The following is a 20,221-nucleotide window of genomic DNA, read 5'->3' on the forward strand; positions in this document are numbered from 1 at the left end:
TCAAGACAAATCTACCGATAAAATTAGCGCCGTGCATTGTTCAGAACGTAAAGCATCCCCTGGAAATAATCAAATTTCATAATATCGTTTGAATATTATTAAGTACCATTGCACGATTATTAATTATTAACGTCTTTCGTATTAATAGTAATTATAGGTACTTGTGAATAAAACCACAATGTTCAGCAACTATATACAGAAGAATATAGCGAACCGTAAAAATTTCTATAACGTGATGGAATTTGATACTTTAAGGTTTAATCATACTTCGGTTGAATGGACGTGGTCTCATTGTCAGTGGAAAAAAGGGGAACGAAACCTATCGGTAAAATTTAATTCAGCGGTCGGGACACACATCTGCCCATATTCAACGTTGTCGGCTGATCGTTGAAATTTTTAAAAGAGCCGTAAATCCAGCGTAACCCTTACCGACTGTACTGTCGCAGATCGAGCCGACGTTGAATTCCCGAGCTGGACGATCGTCCAGGGAGCATTCGTGATACTCGTTAAAGTTTGATTAGACTTTGATTGCCGGCAGAAAGCGGACCAATTTAAACTCCACCTAGCGAACGGCAGTCGGTGTGTACAAGATAAAAAGAGGAGCAACGACGAGCAAAAGGGTAGAACGATAACGAAACGACATCCGGTGATCAAGCGAGCGTCGCGTCGCCATCGAGGAAGAATTCTACCTCGAGAAGAGTCGTCGAACTGTCTTTCTCTACTGGCGCGCTGTACAGACGTGTTTACACCGGAATATGTCACCAACGTTCACTGTAATTAAACTTTTTCCGCCGCGAAATTGGTTGCTCGCCACTCCCATCCCGATATCCCTCCACCGGAACCCGCTCGACGGCAGATTAATCGATTGCTGTGGAAAATGGCAACGGCGAAATTGCTCAGACGTACGCGCCAAGAAGAATATGTTGTAACGCCCGCGATTCCAAATGAATCTTGTCTAGATGAGTCATAACCTTAACGACGTTCTCGGATATACCGAAAGACAAGTCGTAATTTGTATTAGCGATAAAAATAGTTGATTAACGTGTTGATTATACTCATATATTTGTAAAACAATACGCACAAAGTGTACGCTAACACGCAATTAATAAAACACAAATCGTGCTACCCAAGGACAGAACGAACTTTTGACGATCGTTATCTGATACTTTTAACGTTTCTCTTTGGACGATATTTTTCTCTTTTATTTAGCTTTTCACGGCGATGTATGAATATTTTCATTTGATCCATTAGCCGGAGTTATGGACGTTGGACGATTTCATCCTGTAATTTGCACAACACGAATAAATTTCTTAATTTATCGATGCATCAACCCATCGCGCGCAGTCGCTTCTGGATCTGATCGTACAAAAATTGCGTTTTATATGCGTTTGCATAAATAACACCAGACTATTTTCCATGTAAAAGTCACTATATAAATTGTTAATAACACGATTGATACGAGTTTACTCACTATACCACGTACCATACGCTTTTACATTTTATTTATTCCTAACTTTTATTTGTTCATTTGCCAGAATTTAGGAAAACGAAGATAATATCCGTATATTTTAATTTTTCTATTAAACTAGATTCACGTGAACGAACGATCTTATTAATAAAACTTCTCTAACTAACTCCTCGATTATTCTCTGACAATAGTTACCTTATTACTTCATTACGTACTCCTTTCTGCAATAGAAACAAATGTCAGAAGATTCAACATCTTTTCCGCACAATTAAAAAAAAAATATTCATGTTCCATTCGGGAAAAAAAAGAGTCAGAATATTCGGTATAAATCATAACGCATCCCGCGATTATTTGGCTGGCACGACGCTTGCAAGAAATCACCCATCTGAAATCACAGCGACGATCCGTGTTCCCCATCTGCTGAAACAGTCTAAATGAGCTTCAAGTTTAACCGTAGAATAGGAGTCGTAAGACTGGTGTCTCAACTATTCCCATTGGTGAACCAAACATACTCAGCTAGCTTAAATACGTTTCCTGGACTGTTTGCGTTGAAACTCGTGAGCTCCGCCAACCTACCGTCCCATTACTAATTGTGACAGAAACAAGAGCAAATAATGAAGCAACGACGGGGAATAGGTACCACCACGTCAACTGTTGCCAAATATTGATATACCTGCTACTAGGTTGCAGTAACGACTGATGGAAATTACTACCACTACGAGGTAATAGCAACAACGGTAACAACAACGCATGTTACTGCCAGGACTGCCTTTTATACGAGAAATAACCGGCTAAACACGCACGAAATACTTAGGATAGACGTTTATATATCCAACGGCAACGTAGCTTGCGTCGCGTGCTACTACGTTTCTACCGCCTTTCCGTATCGCCTCCTTTGAATATTTAGGGAGCAACTTTAAATAATGAAAGTATTTCTTAATAATGAACCGACTACCTTTTCGCGTACAGCCAAAGGGAAAACCAGCTGCAGATAGGAGAACCAATATCTTGGGGAATGCATATGTCGTAATGTTTCTGGATTTTTATAATTTTTTGCACTGTCGTAGATAGATAGCACGAATGAAAGTTTTAATGAAACATTGAAAAGTATCGATATTAAGGATTTTTACAGAAAAGGAGGATAAGGAATCGATAAAATATTGTAATAGTCTTATATTTTGTTGAAGTAATTACTTCAAGAAAAACACTATACCTTTCCTTTTGTATACCCGTCACTTGGAGGCCGCTGTTACGAAGAGAATAGAATTTAGCAAAACAAAAATATATTCTAAATAAGGAGAGGTCCAAATTATGTTTTGTGGTTACAAGGTCTACAAACAAAGGAGCTATAAGATTACTATTGTTGTTTCCTGTAGTCTTTAGCTACAGCTACAAGGTTCATTTTTTTGGTAATGTTCTTTGCTGTAAATATATGTACGTGCTCCCTATCGCTTCTATCGTATTGTAACATTATAAGAATGAGGATCTGGATCAGTATACATTATACTTATACCCTTATTTATTTCAATATATTTTTCTATTACAAATTCATTCACTCGTTCTTCTATCAACTTCAACATATTTAGTGATTTGTATTCTGTTTTTATATGGTTTATAAAAAAACCTTTCTCTCCTTTTTTGAATGAAGAAAGGTTAAAAATTTCGAAATTTATTGTTCTTTTTCGTGTTACTTGGATCGGACTGTAGTAGATGCCTGCTTCACGAGAATCTTATAGTTCAAAAAAATACAATGGACGCGCACAGCGCAGAAATGCGTTCCTCGTTATGTGGACGCATATTTTTCTAACCAAAAAGTCGACAAATGTGTCGAAATTTATTTAAAGCATTATACAGAGTGTTCATCGCGTTGTAAGAGTATTACTAATTATTTTTTCGTCGTGTCAGGGATCCACCGTACAGCTGGCCAAATACTTATGAACGATAGTGTATATCTTGGTCCAATTGCGTGCAACACCGTGTATTGCTTGATTATTCCCGAGGCCATCGATCTTCATTTCATATCTTAATTAGTCTGTTTCGTCTCAACAAAATCAAGTTGTCGTTTCAGTGCACCGCGGCGCCGCCCCGTTTGGCATTTTCTTCCCATCTCGTTCTCTTGAATAGTTTGCCGACTATTGTCGGAAATCTCCTATGGCGTTCGCTGTAATAATTTCCCTAACTGACACTTATTATCATCCAGAACGAAATATCTCATTGCAGGAATCTTCGGGCTCTATATATTTTTCTGGACGATACGCTGCTCGCAGGAGCTGGCAATTTTAAACGAACATATTCGCAAAGAGCTTTACGATCCCGCAGCATTTATTTCCGGATAGGAGTCAACGGGCGAAAAAAAGTGGAAGATTATGGGAACACATTTCCAACAACTGGCTCCTCTGGCAATTCGTGTTTCAGTTTTCGTATATTTCACGGAGAAATAACCATCGCATTTAAAAAGAACTTTTCATTCTTTCTTTTCTATTCTTTTTATTAAGAGATAAACTATGGCTATTTAAATTATTTCAATACTTATAAGAAATATTTATAAATACTTTTATAAATACATTATGTGTCTTATTTGAAACACACTTCGACAATCTTAAAGTTTGAAACAAGGTACGAAAACCTACATAGAAACTAAAAGATATTTTGTGCAAATATACATTTCATAAACATGAAAAAAGTATTTAAAGTAATTTGAGTAGTCGACCGTCTACTGTATTAATAGATCTCATTTCGCATTATCTTTGTATAATCACCAAAATTCTTCAAAGCCCCACACAAAAAAATCCTCTCGATCTAATTAATCTTGTCTTTAAAAATTCTTCGAGTAATACATCAAGGCACGCCAGTGAACGAGTTAAAAGGCAATAAAGTTCCAACGAATTTAATTGCAGAAGGATACCGTGCGTCGGTCTTAATCGCTTGATTCTTTTTTTTTTTTTTTACCCATTGGAAAGTTTAAAACGGTAAACAGAGAACAACGGTAAATAAGGTTGAAAATGTCTAGGAATTTTAAGAGGACAGCTCCTCGTTCCTTTATGAGTGCAACTTCTTCAGGATGGAATTTGAATACACTTAAGACACTCACCTTGTCGTAACTTCGTGTTGACCATGCACTTTGTTCCGCCTGCATAAACAATGCAGTCACGGCACGCTAGTAAAGCGAAACGCGTGGACAACCGTGCGTTGGAAACTACGATGCAAGTGTATGCACTTGAAATCATTATGCAACCCTTCTCGCGAGTTGACAGATGCCAACTGTCATCTAAGCTATCTGTCAACACTCCTCCAGAAAGAGAATTTTTCTGCTGGATGGTTTCGGAATGCTGCACGCCCTGACAGTCAAAAGACACGAAGAAAAATGGGAGCTCGACGCGTAGCCTGCTTCTCTCGTCACCGTGTATACATTTAACCGACAATGGTAATTCGTATTTCAGAAGACGAAGTGAACATTCGCGTGTCGAAAAGTGACTTACGCGTCTGACAGCCGAACTTCGTAATACGCACGCTTCTCGTAATTATCGATGACTTCAATTTTCATTTGTAGCTTGACTTTTAAATCTATCGTATTCCTATGTACCGTAATATTAAGCAGTTTGCCAAAAGTCTGAATTGAAATTTAAAACGAAATAACGATATACAATAAAGAAAAACTATCGTAGTAACGCGAGTGTCAGAATAGATTTGGAACATACGAATAATCTTCAAGCAGGTATAACATTCTTGAAGATTTTAATAATTTCCTAGTCGTGTGTCATGCAAGGAGAGTTACGTCCTCTGAATGGTACGTTTTAACAAAGAAAAGGAATCGTTCTTGCGTTCTTTTTCATTTCATAAACGTTTGCTAAAGATTTATTTACATACATACATCGCTATCTTATTTCTTGATATGATCGTTATTTTAATCGATAATTTATTTAACAAAATACTTATTTCGCTAAAGAATATGAAGATACATAACTTAAGGCATAATTGCATAAATACAAAAATGAAAATTAACAATGTCGCAAATGAAGATTATTTATCTTTAAAACATACTAGGAACGTTTCTCACATTCTTTAGAAATTTACTTCTTAGACTTCTCGTTTCTCTTCCGAGTTATACAAAATATCCAAAAGCGCAGCTTAAATCTTTGTAATATCTGTTTGTTCGAGAATGAAGTTTAATGCTTCTTAGAAATAAGATCCTAGAACTGAAACCGTAATTTTGTCGCGATAAGATCGATTTAAGCTTCTTTCCTGTATCTTGTTTCGCGTTTGCTCTTCATAAAGTAAACATAACGAAGAGAATGGAAAAGAACAAGATGTCGCTTGCGCGGAATACTCGAGACTATTGCAAGAAAGTTTCGCAGACGTCGAGTTGGCCGAAACTTCTCCGCGTTCTAAGCTGGCCGGAAGTGTTGGGCATGCGAGCGTGCGACTTTAAGGCAGTCAAGACAATTCATCCTAAATCGAAGCAATCTCGCGGAAACCCGAAACCAATTTCGAAAGAATTGCATTCTAAAACCATCCACGTGCTAGCTTCCGGCCAAACAATCGACCACCGCGCGCATACGATCGAAATGTCTATCCGAGCGAATGCAGGAACTTGTCGAGGAGTTCGTGGTCGAAATCGATATCTTGCTAAGTCAAGAACAGGGAAACGACCCTGAAGGTACTCGATTCTCTTTTTCCTTTTTTTCTTATTCTATCAACCAGCGACTCGATCCTCCTGATTTCGTGCACGGTTTCTTTCTGTTGCGTTGCTTTCAACTCGTCGATCTCCTTTTTCCTCTGACGTTTTACTGAATAGACTACGTCGTAGACGGTGTACGCTAATTCACGGAAGTATTCAAATAGTTACCATAGAAAACCCGATCGATATACTATGTACGTTATACGAAAGTTTTCGCAACTTAATTAGCATTGTAACGAGACACGACCGTCGTGATTATATTGGTAAAATTTGAAAAAAGAAGTGAAAGTATACGTATATAGAAGTTACGACATACTAAGTACAAACACGTGAAATTAGTAAAAAATTTCTATACAACGTGAATAACTATTTTCAACCTGTAATAAGTGTCAAACATAATCTCAGTGAAGATCGAGGCTTAATACGATAGATAATGTTTTTCGGAGAGTAATCTATCATCATAAGATCAGCATATTTTGCGTCATGTTCATTTTCAGTATTTTGTTGGGTAAAGATTTGTTATGGTTTGATTCTATTCTAAAGGATACGTAACTAAAGATAGTAATTTGAGAAATGAAAAAGATAAAAGTATTATTAGATGTAAATTATTATTATATTTTAGTGAAAATCAGTTACATTAAATTTGGATGTTATGATATCTAGGATAAACTTTCGATAAACTTTTTCTTTAGTACATCGCATTCGGTCGTTCTAACTTTTGAAAGTTTCCGCGAAGCGAATTTTAAGACACTTAGAAAATTGAATTGGATGCCGGATCTCGAAGGATGCGAGATCCTGGCAAGTAATTTTCTTTTAATTTTTAAATGATTAAAAGTTGCACGGAGTGGTAAATGAGTTTTAGAAAATAGACTGGACCTTTTCCTTTGAAATTTAGAAACCTCATCGTGCCCAAACTTCCGTTTGCTCAAATTTCTGTCCGAAATTTTTAAATCAAAATACTCGATGACATAAAAATTATAACGGAAGAGTTATGTGATAGGAGATATTAGAAAGAACTCGGAATAAAATTCTATAATTTCATATCTCGACAATTTGATTTTCACATAGATGAGTTGCTTTTTTTCATAAATCAACGATAAAATAAAATTGTCAAAGCATGAAATTATATAATTTCGTTATATTTCAATGGAAATATATGTATAATAAAAAGAATCAGTGTTTATGATTTTATGATTCTATATCTGCATAGAAAATCATATCACATTTTCATCACATTGCCATTTTGGTTACAACGTCGAGGACGGTGCTTTCACTTTGAATTGAATTTTTATGGTTGCGCAGAATTCTTTCTCAATGTAGTTTTTAGCACGGATGTGGAAGTACTTTCGAAATTTTTTGGAGCTTGGATGAGTAATGAGATAGAATCTACTTGTGTATGGTGCCCTAAGGGAGTTCGCCGGCGAACTATGGTGTTCAGCTTCGACAGAACAATATCGCGTGACTAGTGTTCTACGAAGAAGTTAGCAGCTGCGGAATAGATTTTAATTTCAGGTGTACCATTATGACGCGAACGTATTAAATCTGTCATATTTTAAATTAAACTTACTGGGTAATATTATTTTATCAATTTTTGATAAAAAGCGATAAAATTTATGAAATGTAATTATTATCGCAAATTATTTCAATGTTATTATGATCATAGCTTTTATAACTTGAGTATTCCAATTGTAAAAATTCAATTATCATCTCAATATTCCGTTTAATTTTTTCATTGTAATTTCGATCTGAATTCCAAATATTATTTTGCTCTCGTACAAAGTGAAATTTAAGGAAAATTAAATAAGTGGTATTCAAAGAGTTATAAAGAGCTATGCAAATATCAAATTTTGCATGTTTCACGTATTAAAAGTAATAGACACTTAAAACTTGGGAAATTGCTATAAAATCTAAATTTCAAATACCTTGATAAAGATTCGAGCAGTGCGTCTTACATTTTTCGAAGTATTTTAAAATTCTTTTCGTGTATGAAAATACATAAATAAATTGATACGTTATCGCAAAGTTCGTCGAATTTTAAATTTCAAATAGGTTTTTAACGTAAAAACAAATAGGTTTACTAGAAAAATATTCGTTTTAAAGAGCATTTGTCAATATTAAATTTCCCTTTAATAAAGTAAACCAAACATTCAGATCGAAAGCAAGCAATTAAAATATTTAATTTCCAGCGAAAAGAAAAATAATACAGAAATCGCGAAATAATTACGGTGCGAATTTCAATAGCTCTTGGAGTATAAAATTTATCGATATTCAGGGAAAAGCAATTGCATAAATTGCTTGTCTGGGGAACCAAAACTGAAGCGTTCTTCGAATAGTTCTCGACTGGATATGAAAGGGAGAATGGTGGTCGGAAAAAGACGTGGGAGAATGACTATTTATCACCTTGCTTTCGTTTCCTCATCTCCGATATCTTATTCGTTTTTTCACTCTCCGGGGCTATGGTTCCTCCCTCTATCTTTTTCTTGGCTGACGGAGCATGGTGTGTGCTTAAAGAAGGGACGGCCTTATTTCTTATTCCACGATCCGCGACAGGTCGGGCGGGGTTAACAAAGAAGAACCAGAGGATACATTACTCCGTCAGGAATAAGGAAAGCCCTATCCCACGCTTAATTTTCCTAATGGATTAGCTGGAGCTAGTTCAACAGCCACCACCATGAAATGGAGAGAAGCGATTCTGTTCGCGCGTCGTTCGCGTTTTCATTCTCCGCGCTCATTTCCTTGCTCCGTCGCGTCATCATCGTCACCACGGCTCGATTCGCCGTTTTTCTTTCGTCTCTCCTAACGGCCAACCGGGTTCCTTTTCCTCGATACCTGAGAAACCGCTCGTCTATCCAGCATTGTCTTTGTCCACTGACGAAGAATCTTCTCGAAACCCTTCGCATTTCATAACGCGACTTGTTTTGTACTATTGCCTTGAGTCGAAAGAACGAGGGAGAGGGAGAGAGAATAAGGGAGATGGGGACAAGGAACGCGAGCAGGTTTCGGCTGCCATTTGTTTTTCCACCTTGGGAATTACGCTTGATGTCTTTCGGTTCCCAAGATGGAGCCTCCGCATAGAAGAATTTCAACCCACGTTGAATGAATTTTAATGCCAAATTCAATGTTAAGATATTAGATGTTCGCTGTCTCTTGGAATCGGTGAATTGAGTTGACGCATTAATTGAGGTGATACGAAGTGATATCGGTTAAATGGAGAAATTGAAAAATATAGGTAAATAAGGTGTTAGAAATAGCAATAATGGTAAATAATATGACGCAGTATCTGTACCGATTACAGTTATTGTCTCTATGTTATGTGGTAACCCAATTACCATGCAAACGAGGTTTTGATAAGAGAACAACGATAATGTAGCATCCGTGCAGATTATAGACTCGTATTCTATAATACGTAGAGAATTCGACTATCTTGTTATACATTCTGCCAGTTAGTTGCTTCTGGCAGACAACCAACAGACAATTGTGGATTTTCAAAACGAAATCTTCCTGAATTGTAATTTACTTGACAATGGTATTAATGCCAATTGCAATACTAAATTCTGGCAAAAGAATTATAGTACTAATTGACACCCAGCAAGAAGAATAAACTCCAAGAAACAACGATCAAATATTATCTTTACAATTTTCTATTCTTAACTCTTGAAATCTCCCTTTGACAATTTCCATACGCTTGTAACGCGAAACTGATTTACGTCGAATCGTCATACTTTTGATCGCAACTCTAATATCAATTTCAACTCAAATATAATACACTCTGTTCGCATTCTGAAAAAATCCTACCACCTACAAAGGCAACGTAGCCAGTTCCAACATTGCAAGTTAGCCAGTGTGTTTCGAACGGAAGCTTCGAAGAAGATACGAGCGACACACAGAATAGAAGCGCTGAATGCGCGGAGAGAGCGGCACAAAGGGCGGTGCTACGACGACTTTCTCGAAGAATTGACCCCAATGGCGTTCCAACAAACGAGGACAAAGCAAAGAGGCCGAAAATTGGCTGCGACGGCTTCGCAGCCGCCGTGTCGTTCGGACAAATCAACGCCGCGGGCTTACGGTCGTCAAATCAATATTTGCAGCTCGCCACCCTTACACACGGACAAGCTAGGGTGCAAAGTCAGGCGTGTTGGAATTAGGAGAAGGAGGGACAGGGTTGCCAAGAGTGGTAAGGTCGAAGAAGGAGAAGAGGCGAATTGGATGATAGTCGGCACCTACTCTGTGCGGTTGGTCGCACCGAAGATCGCCGGCAAACTGAATTAACCCAATGTTAACCCCGTGACCGTATGTTACCAACGACTTTCTGTTATGTCCCACGGGCTGCCAGGGTAAAGTCGATTATAACCGAGACGCCTCTGGCGCGCCAGGAATCCGCCACGAGCAATTTCGCAAACATACAGGCCGATACTCTGGACCAGTGACGTCTTTGTCCGTGATTCCCGCGGGAGTCGAAACCGCGCTACGAATTCGCGTTTTGCTCCGGCCAATTTCCTTGGAAACGACGATAAATTTGATCGTTGTAGAAACATGACGTGTAATGAAAATGCACGGTAAATAGAACCAGATACAATGTACATACGTGTAACTAAATAATTATCAAAGTTCGATGAATCTCATTGTGAACCTCCTCGGAACAATCCGCTTTGATAATATCACGAGAGCGACTGGAGATAAAAGAAGTTAGCTCGATCGTGCCCGAGACTTTTGCTCGGAGTGTACATTGGGTCGTCGGTGTTATAGCGAAGGACATTATCCTTGATTAAAATTGTTTTATTTAGTTTAGCGGGATAATTTTCTCGAAAATTAAGACGATCTTGATATGATGATTATAATTTTAAATATTAGGTTAAGTAAAAAGTTCTGAGCGTTTTTCGCTAGATGTCTTTAGTGAGCCATATCTCACGATGTGCACATCGCATCGAGTCATAGTATACACCGATTTCAAGGTGATATTACGCATCAAAAAGGTTCTTTGTCAGTTTTGTGTTCGGTGAAGCCAGTTGTGTGTTACAGCGTTCGAAAATGGAGATAAAAAAAGAGAAAATTCGATACATTCTTCAGTACCACTACGACCAAGGTGAAAAGGCGGAGCAGGCGGCCAAAAAAATTTGTGCTGTTTATGGACCCAGTACAGTATCGAATGCAACAGCAAAGCGGTGGTTCCAACGATTCCGTTCTGGTAATATGGACGTCGAAGATGAGGCACGCTCTGGTAGGCCAATCGTCGAAAATGTGGATAAAATCATGGAAATCGTCGAGTCGGACCGGCATGTGAGCACTTATTCCATTGCCCAGGAACTGAAGATTAGCCAGAAAACCGTTTGGAACCATTTGCATAAGGCTGGTCTCAAGAAGAAGCTCGACGTATGGGTGCCACATGAATTGACGCAAAAGAACCTTTTGGACCGAATTGATGCCTGCGATTCTTTGTTGAGACGTAACGAAATCGACCCATTTTTGAAGCGGATGGTGACTGGCGATGAAAAATGGGTCACATACGAGAACAACAGCCGAAAAAGATCGTGGTCCAATCGCGGTGGGCCGGCCCAAACGATCGCCAAGCGTGGATTAACGGCCAAGAAGGTTTTATTGTGTGTTTGGTGGGATTGGAAGGGAATCATCCATTATGAGCTGCTCCCATCGGGGCAAACACTTAATTCGGACCTCTATTGTCAACAACTGACCAGACTGAAGCAGGCGATCGACCAGAAGCGGCCAGAATTGGCCAATAGGAAAGGTGTTGTGTTCCATCAAGACAACGCCAGGCCGCACACATCTTTAACGACGCGTCAGAAGCTCCGAGAGCTTGGCTGGGAGGTTCTATCGCATCCGCCGTACAGTCCAGACCTGGCACCAAGCGATTATCACCTTTTTAAGTTTTTGCAAAATTTTCTTGATGGTACAAAACTGGCCTCAAGAGAGGCTTGTGAAAATGAGCTGGTCAAGTTTTTTACCAATAGGGACGAGGACTTCTTCAACCGCGGAATTATGAAATTGCCTTCAAAATGGACAAAAGTAATCGAACAAAACGGCGCATATTTAATCTAAATCGAATAATCTTGACTATGTTAATTTCATCGTCGAAATAAAGCGAAAAAGCGCTCAGAACTTTTTACTTCACCTAATAGAACGACATCAAATACTTTGAAAGTTACGTTAAACGAACAAATGTATTCCGCCGCAAAATATTCTCACTCTACCGATTCTATCGAGTCTTACCGAATCCAATTCGTCCTTCTTTCCCTATCACTTACCCCATCGCATCAATCGCTTCATCAGCCTGCTACCATGACAAGCATCCGCTTGCTACAATCGGTATCCATTGAAACTTCGATATCGCACACTCACTTCGCACAATCCTTTCTCGTCAGATCCATGCCAACACGGAAACCCTACCACCTGAAACTAATTCGGCAAACGATCGTGGCTATGGTAGAAACGGATGCGCCGTATCGACCAGAGGAAGAGGCGCTAGCCGACTGGGGGATTCCGGTATTTATCATAGACAGTCGACGCTCGCAGAAGGCATCGCGGAAGGCCCGTGAAAGCCAGTGTAACGATTCTGACACACGGACACCGGAAGAGATATAGGTGCTCGTTGATTGTATAATCTGTTTTGTTAATTGCAAGGTCCGCAGAGTCCGATACCTGCGGTTGCGTTCTGCTATGTTCAGCGCCAGTAAACCAGCCGAGCCTCTGTTCGGTCCCTCGTTTCTACTTCGAGCATTGTGTGTACCTGTAAAGGCCAACAACGAGCCAGACCACAGTCAGGCTCCCTTATGGGGCCCATGTCGAGCGTAGCGTCGGCGATGGGCCGAGTTTGAGGGGCGGTTAACCAACTAATTGCAATACCGTCGCGTGCGCTTGGACTATTTGCGCAATTGCAATCATATCCGTCGTCGTTGTGTCGACTATCGCGAGTGTAATAGACACAGAGGCGACGTGCAAGCGCCGATGGACCGTCAAAAGCGGAATTCAGCGTTTTTCCGCCAGTCATTTTTCAAAAGCCATCCTACGCCGGAATCGGCGGCAGTGATTCGCCGTCGCGACAGCGGCTGTTACCATTGCGACTCTAGCGTTTTTCTTTTTTTTTTCTTTCTTCTTTTATTTATTTCGTTCGTTCCCCTCGTCTCACTGTCCTCTGCCATCGTGAGTCAGTTTCGGCAAGCCGCGTGAAAAACGACCGCGCAGGATTTATGTGCAGCTTTGTACGCCGTTTTGTTCCCCGAGACCTTCGGGCGACTTCGACGAACGATCTGTGGGTTTTGTTCGACTCTTAGCCAATTACGGCTGAAAAATATCGACGGGTGAAGTTTCTGTGATTGTAAAGGAACGATGAGGGCACTTAATTTCTGGGTGGTTTAACGCGTTTAATGGTATTGACACTCTGAAACCTGGTGTGGCTTTGTGAAACAGTTTGGCACGTTATTGCAAAGTTTTCTTCACTGTCAAAGTAACGGTTATGTTTGTGACGAGACAAAGAGCGAGTCAGTATTAATAAATAAAACGTTAGAAGCTGTTTTAGAAATCATCGCAAATATCTTTTTACTAATTTTTACTTCTTGTAAATCGTAAAACCTCGCTCTTCTAATAACTCACCAACAATATTAGTTGGATCATGCAAACGAGTTCCGAATATAGAATTATAAATATAATATTATAGAATATAACAAATATAAAAGAAGCATTGATCTTTTAGCTCTGGTATCTCCTTAATTTGAACAAATTAAAGAAATTTCGAAGAATCGGGTCGTTTAACGTTTAACGTTCGTTCGACTAATAATTCACAAAGGATATAAACTTATTTACTCGGCTAATACCGAATGCTTAATAAATATAAATGTAATTAGTTTCTTACAAGCCAGAAGTTCGTCTTTGAGCGTAGAGCACGTTGAAGACCGCTTTTTATTTCAGAAACCTCAAGTACTTTAGAGTTAATAATAAAATGTTACAAAGAGTTTGCGAAAGTTGTATGTTTCAAAGGAAAGAAACTGTCGAAGGGAGAAAATTTGAACTGCTTGGAACGAAACCTAAAATAATGAATGTTATCGATCGACCTTTTTTGCTCCTTGTAAATAAGACACTGCACACAGCATTACGAATAATGATGACATAAAGTATCTTCGATTAAGTTGGCTGCATCGTGTTAACAATAGTTTCATAGCGTGTAACGAAGATAAAGCGTTTGCAAAGTTCTTCCCATATCGACGGTACGGTCGACTAGGAATTTTTAATATCGCGTCAGTCGTTTTTTCAAACGCTAGCAACATCAACGTCGCGAATTATAGCGAGATTCGTAAATGTTCGATAGTATTCGTGCACTCGCGTAGCGTATTAAAAACAACAATTACGATTAAAGTTTGCGTCGCAGCGAGATTTGACAGTCGTGGACGTCAACGATTTAATTAATGCCGATTACGTACCTTTCCAATGTCATACGAATTTACATTTTTTGTCAAACGAAAATCACGCTGGATTCGCACCTTCCCGTATTTTTCGCGATTTTATGCATTTTCCCTGAAATTAAAATTTTTATAAAATCCTGTCGATAATAATTTATATTTCGAAGGATATTTCAGCCTCAAAGTAGACATAGTTGTCGAATAAAATAATACCCTAATACAATTGATACTTTGTAACCGTAATGAAATTTACCGCATTTAGTAATTTCTATTAACGTAGCGTAATCGTCGTGCGATCTTTTACTCCTAAAACCTACAGTAGTGATTTTTAACCTATTCGTTTAAAAAAAACACTACACTTTATTCGATGATAAATTTTCCTTAGCTAGCAAATATATGTACATACGTACATATATCAAATGAATTTTGAATTTTTTATCGATCGACTCTTAACGAGATTCGCGTAAAATTATCATTTTCGAAAATGGATCTAGGCTGGTAAAAATTTCAAAAGGCTTGGTATAAAACAAAGCGATAGAAGTTTCCACGGGTCTTGATACAATCAATATGAAATCATTGCTTAACGAGTATCGCGACATATTTTCCACGAAAACAAAGAACGACGATAACGATCATTGAATATTACTTTCAGATTAAAGTAGGTTCTCGGAAGGTGTATTTAAATTCGATATTCGATGAAGGAGATCTGAATACCTCCTTCAATTATACCTCTTCCAATTTATAATCTGTTTCGATCATTTTCCTGGCCGTTAATCGCGCCGTGCCACGATTCGAGAACAGCCTCGTGACCGAGGCTTAAAATTTACCGGACGTTCCGTTTTCTTTTAACTTCTCGTTTTCTCAATGGCAAGAAGTTCGTTCGCGAGAACCGTCCCAGTTTCCCTTAGCTTCCGTTTTCCTCCTTACAGATAATGCGAAAATAATCATCATCGGTAACGAGAAAACTTCTCGACGCTTCTTGCGCTTTACTGAACTCGATAATGTAAATACACCCTCCTGCTATCTCAGTCGAATTAGAGAATCGTAGAGAATATGAATGCCCAGCTTCGTTCTCCTATTCGTACGACAACTCGAGAAGCGTTAGATTCCATATCGTTTACACATAGAAGTTGACTTGATCAGGTATCTGAAATTTCATAAGCTGCAAACTGCGAATTGCCAACACTATTCGATTCTCTTATACGATGGGAAGAAAATTAATAAAACAGATAGCAGTTCTACAAGTGCAACTTTCCAAACTTGCCAGGGTCTTCTTGCACGATAACTTAATGTCTAATTAATACTCGATGCTTTTATCGAACTCCTTTAAAAGTCAATCAATTTTGGCAATTTTCCACCAAATAATTTACATTAATACGATTTTAATTACGATTTACATTAAACTTGCAATCGTAATCGTAAGCAAGTATTGCAATGTATCTGAAACACAACTGACACGACTGAAATTGTCATTACAGAGAAAAATACTCTGTCCGTACAAAGTTTTGCCAATTTTTCAAAATCATCGTTCTTACTGAAATTGAAGGAAAGAAAGGAAACAGATCGCTTAAAATTCAATTGGATATGACGCATTTAACCGATTCCCTTTGAATATCGTTCGCGACAAAAATCCTTCGAGTGAAAGTATTTCGACGTCAGAAAAAATAATTAATTTGCAAGTTTGTATTCACTAAGATTTCTTACACTCCTATAATTACTGAGCACAACCATCATGGTGTTACTCTCTCTTTCTCTCTTTCTCTCTGTATCGTCGCTATCGAAATAACAGTCGAATAAGCAGTAATTACATCCTTGATCGCTTATCGTTGAGAAGCAATTTTCGTTTAATTGTTTCTGCTTCAAACGATTGCGTGATTGCCAGTTGTTGTGACTAATACTCGAAACGAACGAAAATCAGTGCACGATCGATCGGCCGGTGCAAAGATTTAAATCGAGATCTTCAAAACGTGGTTATTTCGTATGCAACTGGAAAAGGGCTTGGCGATATTTATTGCCTTTGTAATTGCATGCTTCCTCGTAACATTACCATTTTCGATTGTGGTAATTCTATTAGATCGTTCAATAAGTTCGTGCTAAGGTGTCGTTTTATGACGAATTTCTTCGAGTAACAATTGCCTACCTGCAACATATCCAGTCGTTTCATAAGCTTTGCTCTTTCTTCGTTGTTCCATTCATACGAAGCATTATTTCCTATTTAGTTTTATATTCCAAATTGAAAATACTTCGAATGGGAATCTCGATCATCATAAGCGAATATTAAAATTATTCTTCGTTTAAAAAAATTTAGTTACGTAACGTAAAATCTATATAACAAATATCGCTAACGTTAATGATCACGTAGTATATGTAATGATTCGTGCAGTTATGTAAGCAGAAATGTAAGTTAATATTTCAGACTATCATCTCATGTGGATATACAAACTGGCCTGCTTTCGCTGTTCAGGCTAGAGATGTTCAATAATCTGACTTGCCACGTGACATTCAACGACAATGTGGCGATACATAAATTCTAATCATATCGTAACTAATTATAATAAACCAAAGACGAGATTCCGCAAATTTTTTATGTATCATCTAATGGGAATTGAGCTTAATAAATTTTTCCTGTTTACAAAATAATTCTCATCTAGCACTCGTCTCAATAGTACTCGTTTTTTTTCTAATACATAAAACTTAAAACTCTTTCCAAGCAGGAATAGAATCTACAAAATGTCGCACAACGCACCTTCTCGAACATTCAGATCGCTTCTACACATGCACCATCCCGTAGGTATTCTATCCCAACGTGTATAAAATAGATTCGACGAGCAGAAAACGTTAAACGAGACTGGTGGTCGTTTAACGCGTCGTTTAACGCGAAGAATCGTTTCTCATTAGAGAAGTGATTTGACATGTGTCAAACGGTTCCGCTAAATGCGATACGCATTAGAAAGTCAATGTACTCACCGGTCGTGTACATGGCGACACCCTTCAGGGTCACTGGCTCGAGAATGGCAGGTTCGCTCCTCCCCTTTGCATTAATCGCGTACAGAAAAAGTCGATAACTCCTTCCTGTCGTTAGGCCTGCCACCTCGAAAGTTGGTCCGTTCGGACTGGCGGGCATAGTTTTGTTCAACAGAATTGGCCCGCCGTCTTCATCCGCGACCACTTCCAATTGATAGCTATAGATCGGAAGACCGCCGTCGTAACCCTCCAAGCAGCGAACTATCAGTCCGGTTCCGGACTTGACGTTCAGTTCCTCCGCGTCTAAAGGCGCGGACATTTCTGTCGTGCTGCAGTTGTGCAGAGCGTACGGACGTCCTGCGGCTATCACCTGGAAAATGTGACCATTCGGCTCTCAATATTGGATGTTTGCACTTTTGAATTTAATCCAGTTCGAAAAAGTTCGTATTAGATTTCGATTTAGACGGTTCGATTCAATTATGGCACTTTCGATGCGGATGAGACACGCCACGTGTTTTAATTCATTAAAGGCCATTGTTGCGTTAACGCAACGTTTCATTAGCAGGTATTTTAATTACGGTACATTGAACGTTGCTTTTTAACGTTATGATTACGAGAAAATTCCAAGGGTTCGCTTAATATCCTTTTCGTCGAGAATTATAATATATTAATGATTGCTGCTAAAACCGAGTATTCTACGAAAAAGCGATTTTAGTAAATTACGATGAAAATCTATGGCGTACGTAATTCACCGACACAAAATGACGAAATTTATCGAAAAAATCTCCAAGTGGCAGAAATTTAAAGCAAATTTTGCTGTTGCTACAATAGTTTACGTGTACATGTGTATGTAGGATATTACGTAATCGATATAACTATGCTTAGATTGAACAGATCAACGTAGCAATCATGTGGTATTGTGTTGACTTAATTAATTGATAGAACTTGATTGATAGGGTTGATTGAAACCGATACATAATGTCGTATGGGGTTGTTATTCATCGCTACAAAAACTTTCACATAAATAGATGAAACACGATGAAAAGAGCTTTTACGAATAATCTTGTTAGGCATATACATTGACGACAACAAATGTATTAATTCGACCAAAGATAACTTACTGATTGAAATTAGCTTAATTTAATTAGTCCTATTCAAAGTATCAACCGGTGCAAATATTTTTCTCCAACCTTCGAAGAAAAAACGTGCTCTATTATAAATTATTTCATTTTCATTTCACTGTTCAAATATTCGTAGTCTGTTAACAGATATGTTAAATAACAAATTAGAATTCTTGGCAAAGATATACCATTTTTATTCATCGGCCTATTATATTGTTGATATACCGTGTTGGTCCATGAATGTACAAAAGTGCGCAATTATCAAACATTTAGCTAGATGGAGTATTTTCCATTTTGGAAGAAATTCGATTCCGGGCCATTAAAAGCAATTCTATGTTTGCATGGCCGATCTGCAATACCCTCGTCGCATACAAATACGTATTCGAACATTTCTCTTTAATAGACTCAATTCCTGTAGATTTTTCTATTATACAATAGGTAGATCTTGCCTTAGAAAATTCATTCACGCGTCAAACTCGATTCCTTTTTCTTGTTCTCTCGTTCGTGTAAACTAATCGCACACTTTACGTAAAATTCAATATCAACCAATAATTAAAATGAAATGTACCGATCTGATTATTAAATAGGTATTTAATTTTTCATTGTTTAGGTATAATCAATAATAATCGTTGATATTAACATTTCACAGAAAATGCACATGCAGTGACTCATGAAAGTATTTGAATCTTACCGTATATTTTACTATATATATTTCTAACTATCATAAAAAATAAAATCATTACAAGTCCATTCATTTGTAAAAATAGACGATCTAGCTTTCGTGTATTTTTGATAATATATATATCTCGCGCATGCTGTGTAAATCCAGACAACTATAAACGTGTTTAAATTATTTTCTATGCCTAATATCCCTAATATCGTCCATTTCAAGTAATATCGCGTAGTGAACAATTCGGAAAATTGCAAGCTGCTGGTGCAACGTAAGATAAACGAGAGAAATGCATTTACCTGAAAGAGGCATGGCGTCCGTTGCTTGCCAACCTGGTTGCTCGCCCAGCACGCTACCGTACCATAGTCCATTTCCGTTGCGGGCGTGTAGTTCAGCCTGGACCCATGAAATTGTGGATACTCCTTCAGGTTTTCGGCAACGGACGGCGTCCCGACCGCTGCCACGTGAGAGTAACGAGAATGAGGAACCTCCACCAATTCTCCGGAATTATTGAATGTCCAGTGGAAAATCAACGGTGCTGGGTGACTCTCCACGGAACAAACCAACGATACAGTTTCTTGCTTCAGCGCGCCCACCACCACTTCGCTCCTGCCCTCCTTGCAAACTGGCGTGTCTGTGAAAGAATGTCACGTTTGTTTTTATTATAACGTTTTAGTCGCCGAATTAAAGAATTGAAGATCAGTCGCGAAAGAAAAATTAAAGGTCTTGAATTATTATAAAAACAGATAATGTATAGACGAAATAGAAATAGAAACGAAGGGGGAAAAACATAATAAATTATATTTTTCATTTTTTAAAAGAGAGCAATTTTAAAATTTGATACGCCATCCTATATTATCGCGATTCCTTTGTGTTCCATTCTAGGGCTAAATACGTATTCTTGGTGGCATT

General features: G+C 38.3%; 1 protein-coding gene across 2 annotated transcripts in view; it reads right to left on the reverse strand.

The window, feature by feature from the left end:
- Positions 1-20,221, reverse strand: part of LOC117212088 (hemicentin-2-like) — a 210,192-nt gene that overhangs the window by 13,120 nt on the left and 176,851 nt on the right. For both annotated transcript variants that reach the window (XM_033456586.1, XM_033456578.1), the window contains 2 exons: positions 19,609-19,943; positions 17,522-17,888 (listed from right to left, as the gene is read on the reverse strand). In XM_033456586.1, coding sequence (XP_033312477.1) covers positions 17,522-17,888; positions 19,609-19,943 — 702 coding nt within the window. The remainder of the gene's footprint in view (positions 1-17,521; positions 17,889-19,608; positions 19,944-20,221) is intronic.

This window comes from Bombus bifarius, unplaced genomic scaffold, assembly GCF_011952205.1.
Source record: "Bombus bifarius isolate JDL3187 unplaced genomic scaffold, Bbif_JDL3187 scf7180000007970, whole genome shotgun sequence".
Classification (NCBI taxonomy): Eukaryota; Metazoa; Arthropoda; class Insecta; order Hymenoptera; family Apidae; genus Bombus; species Bombus bifarius.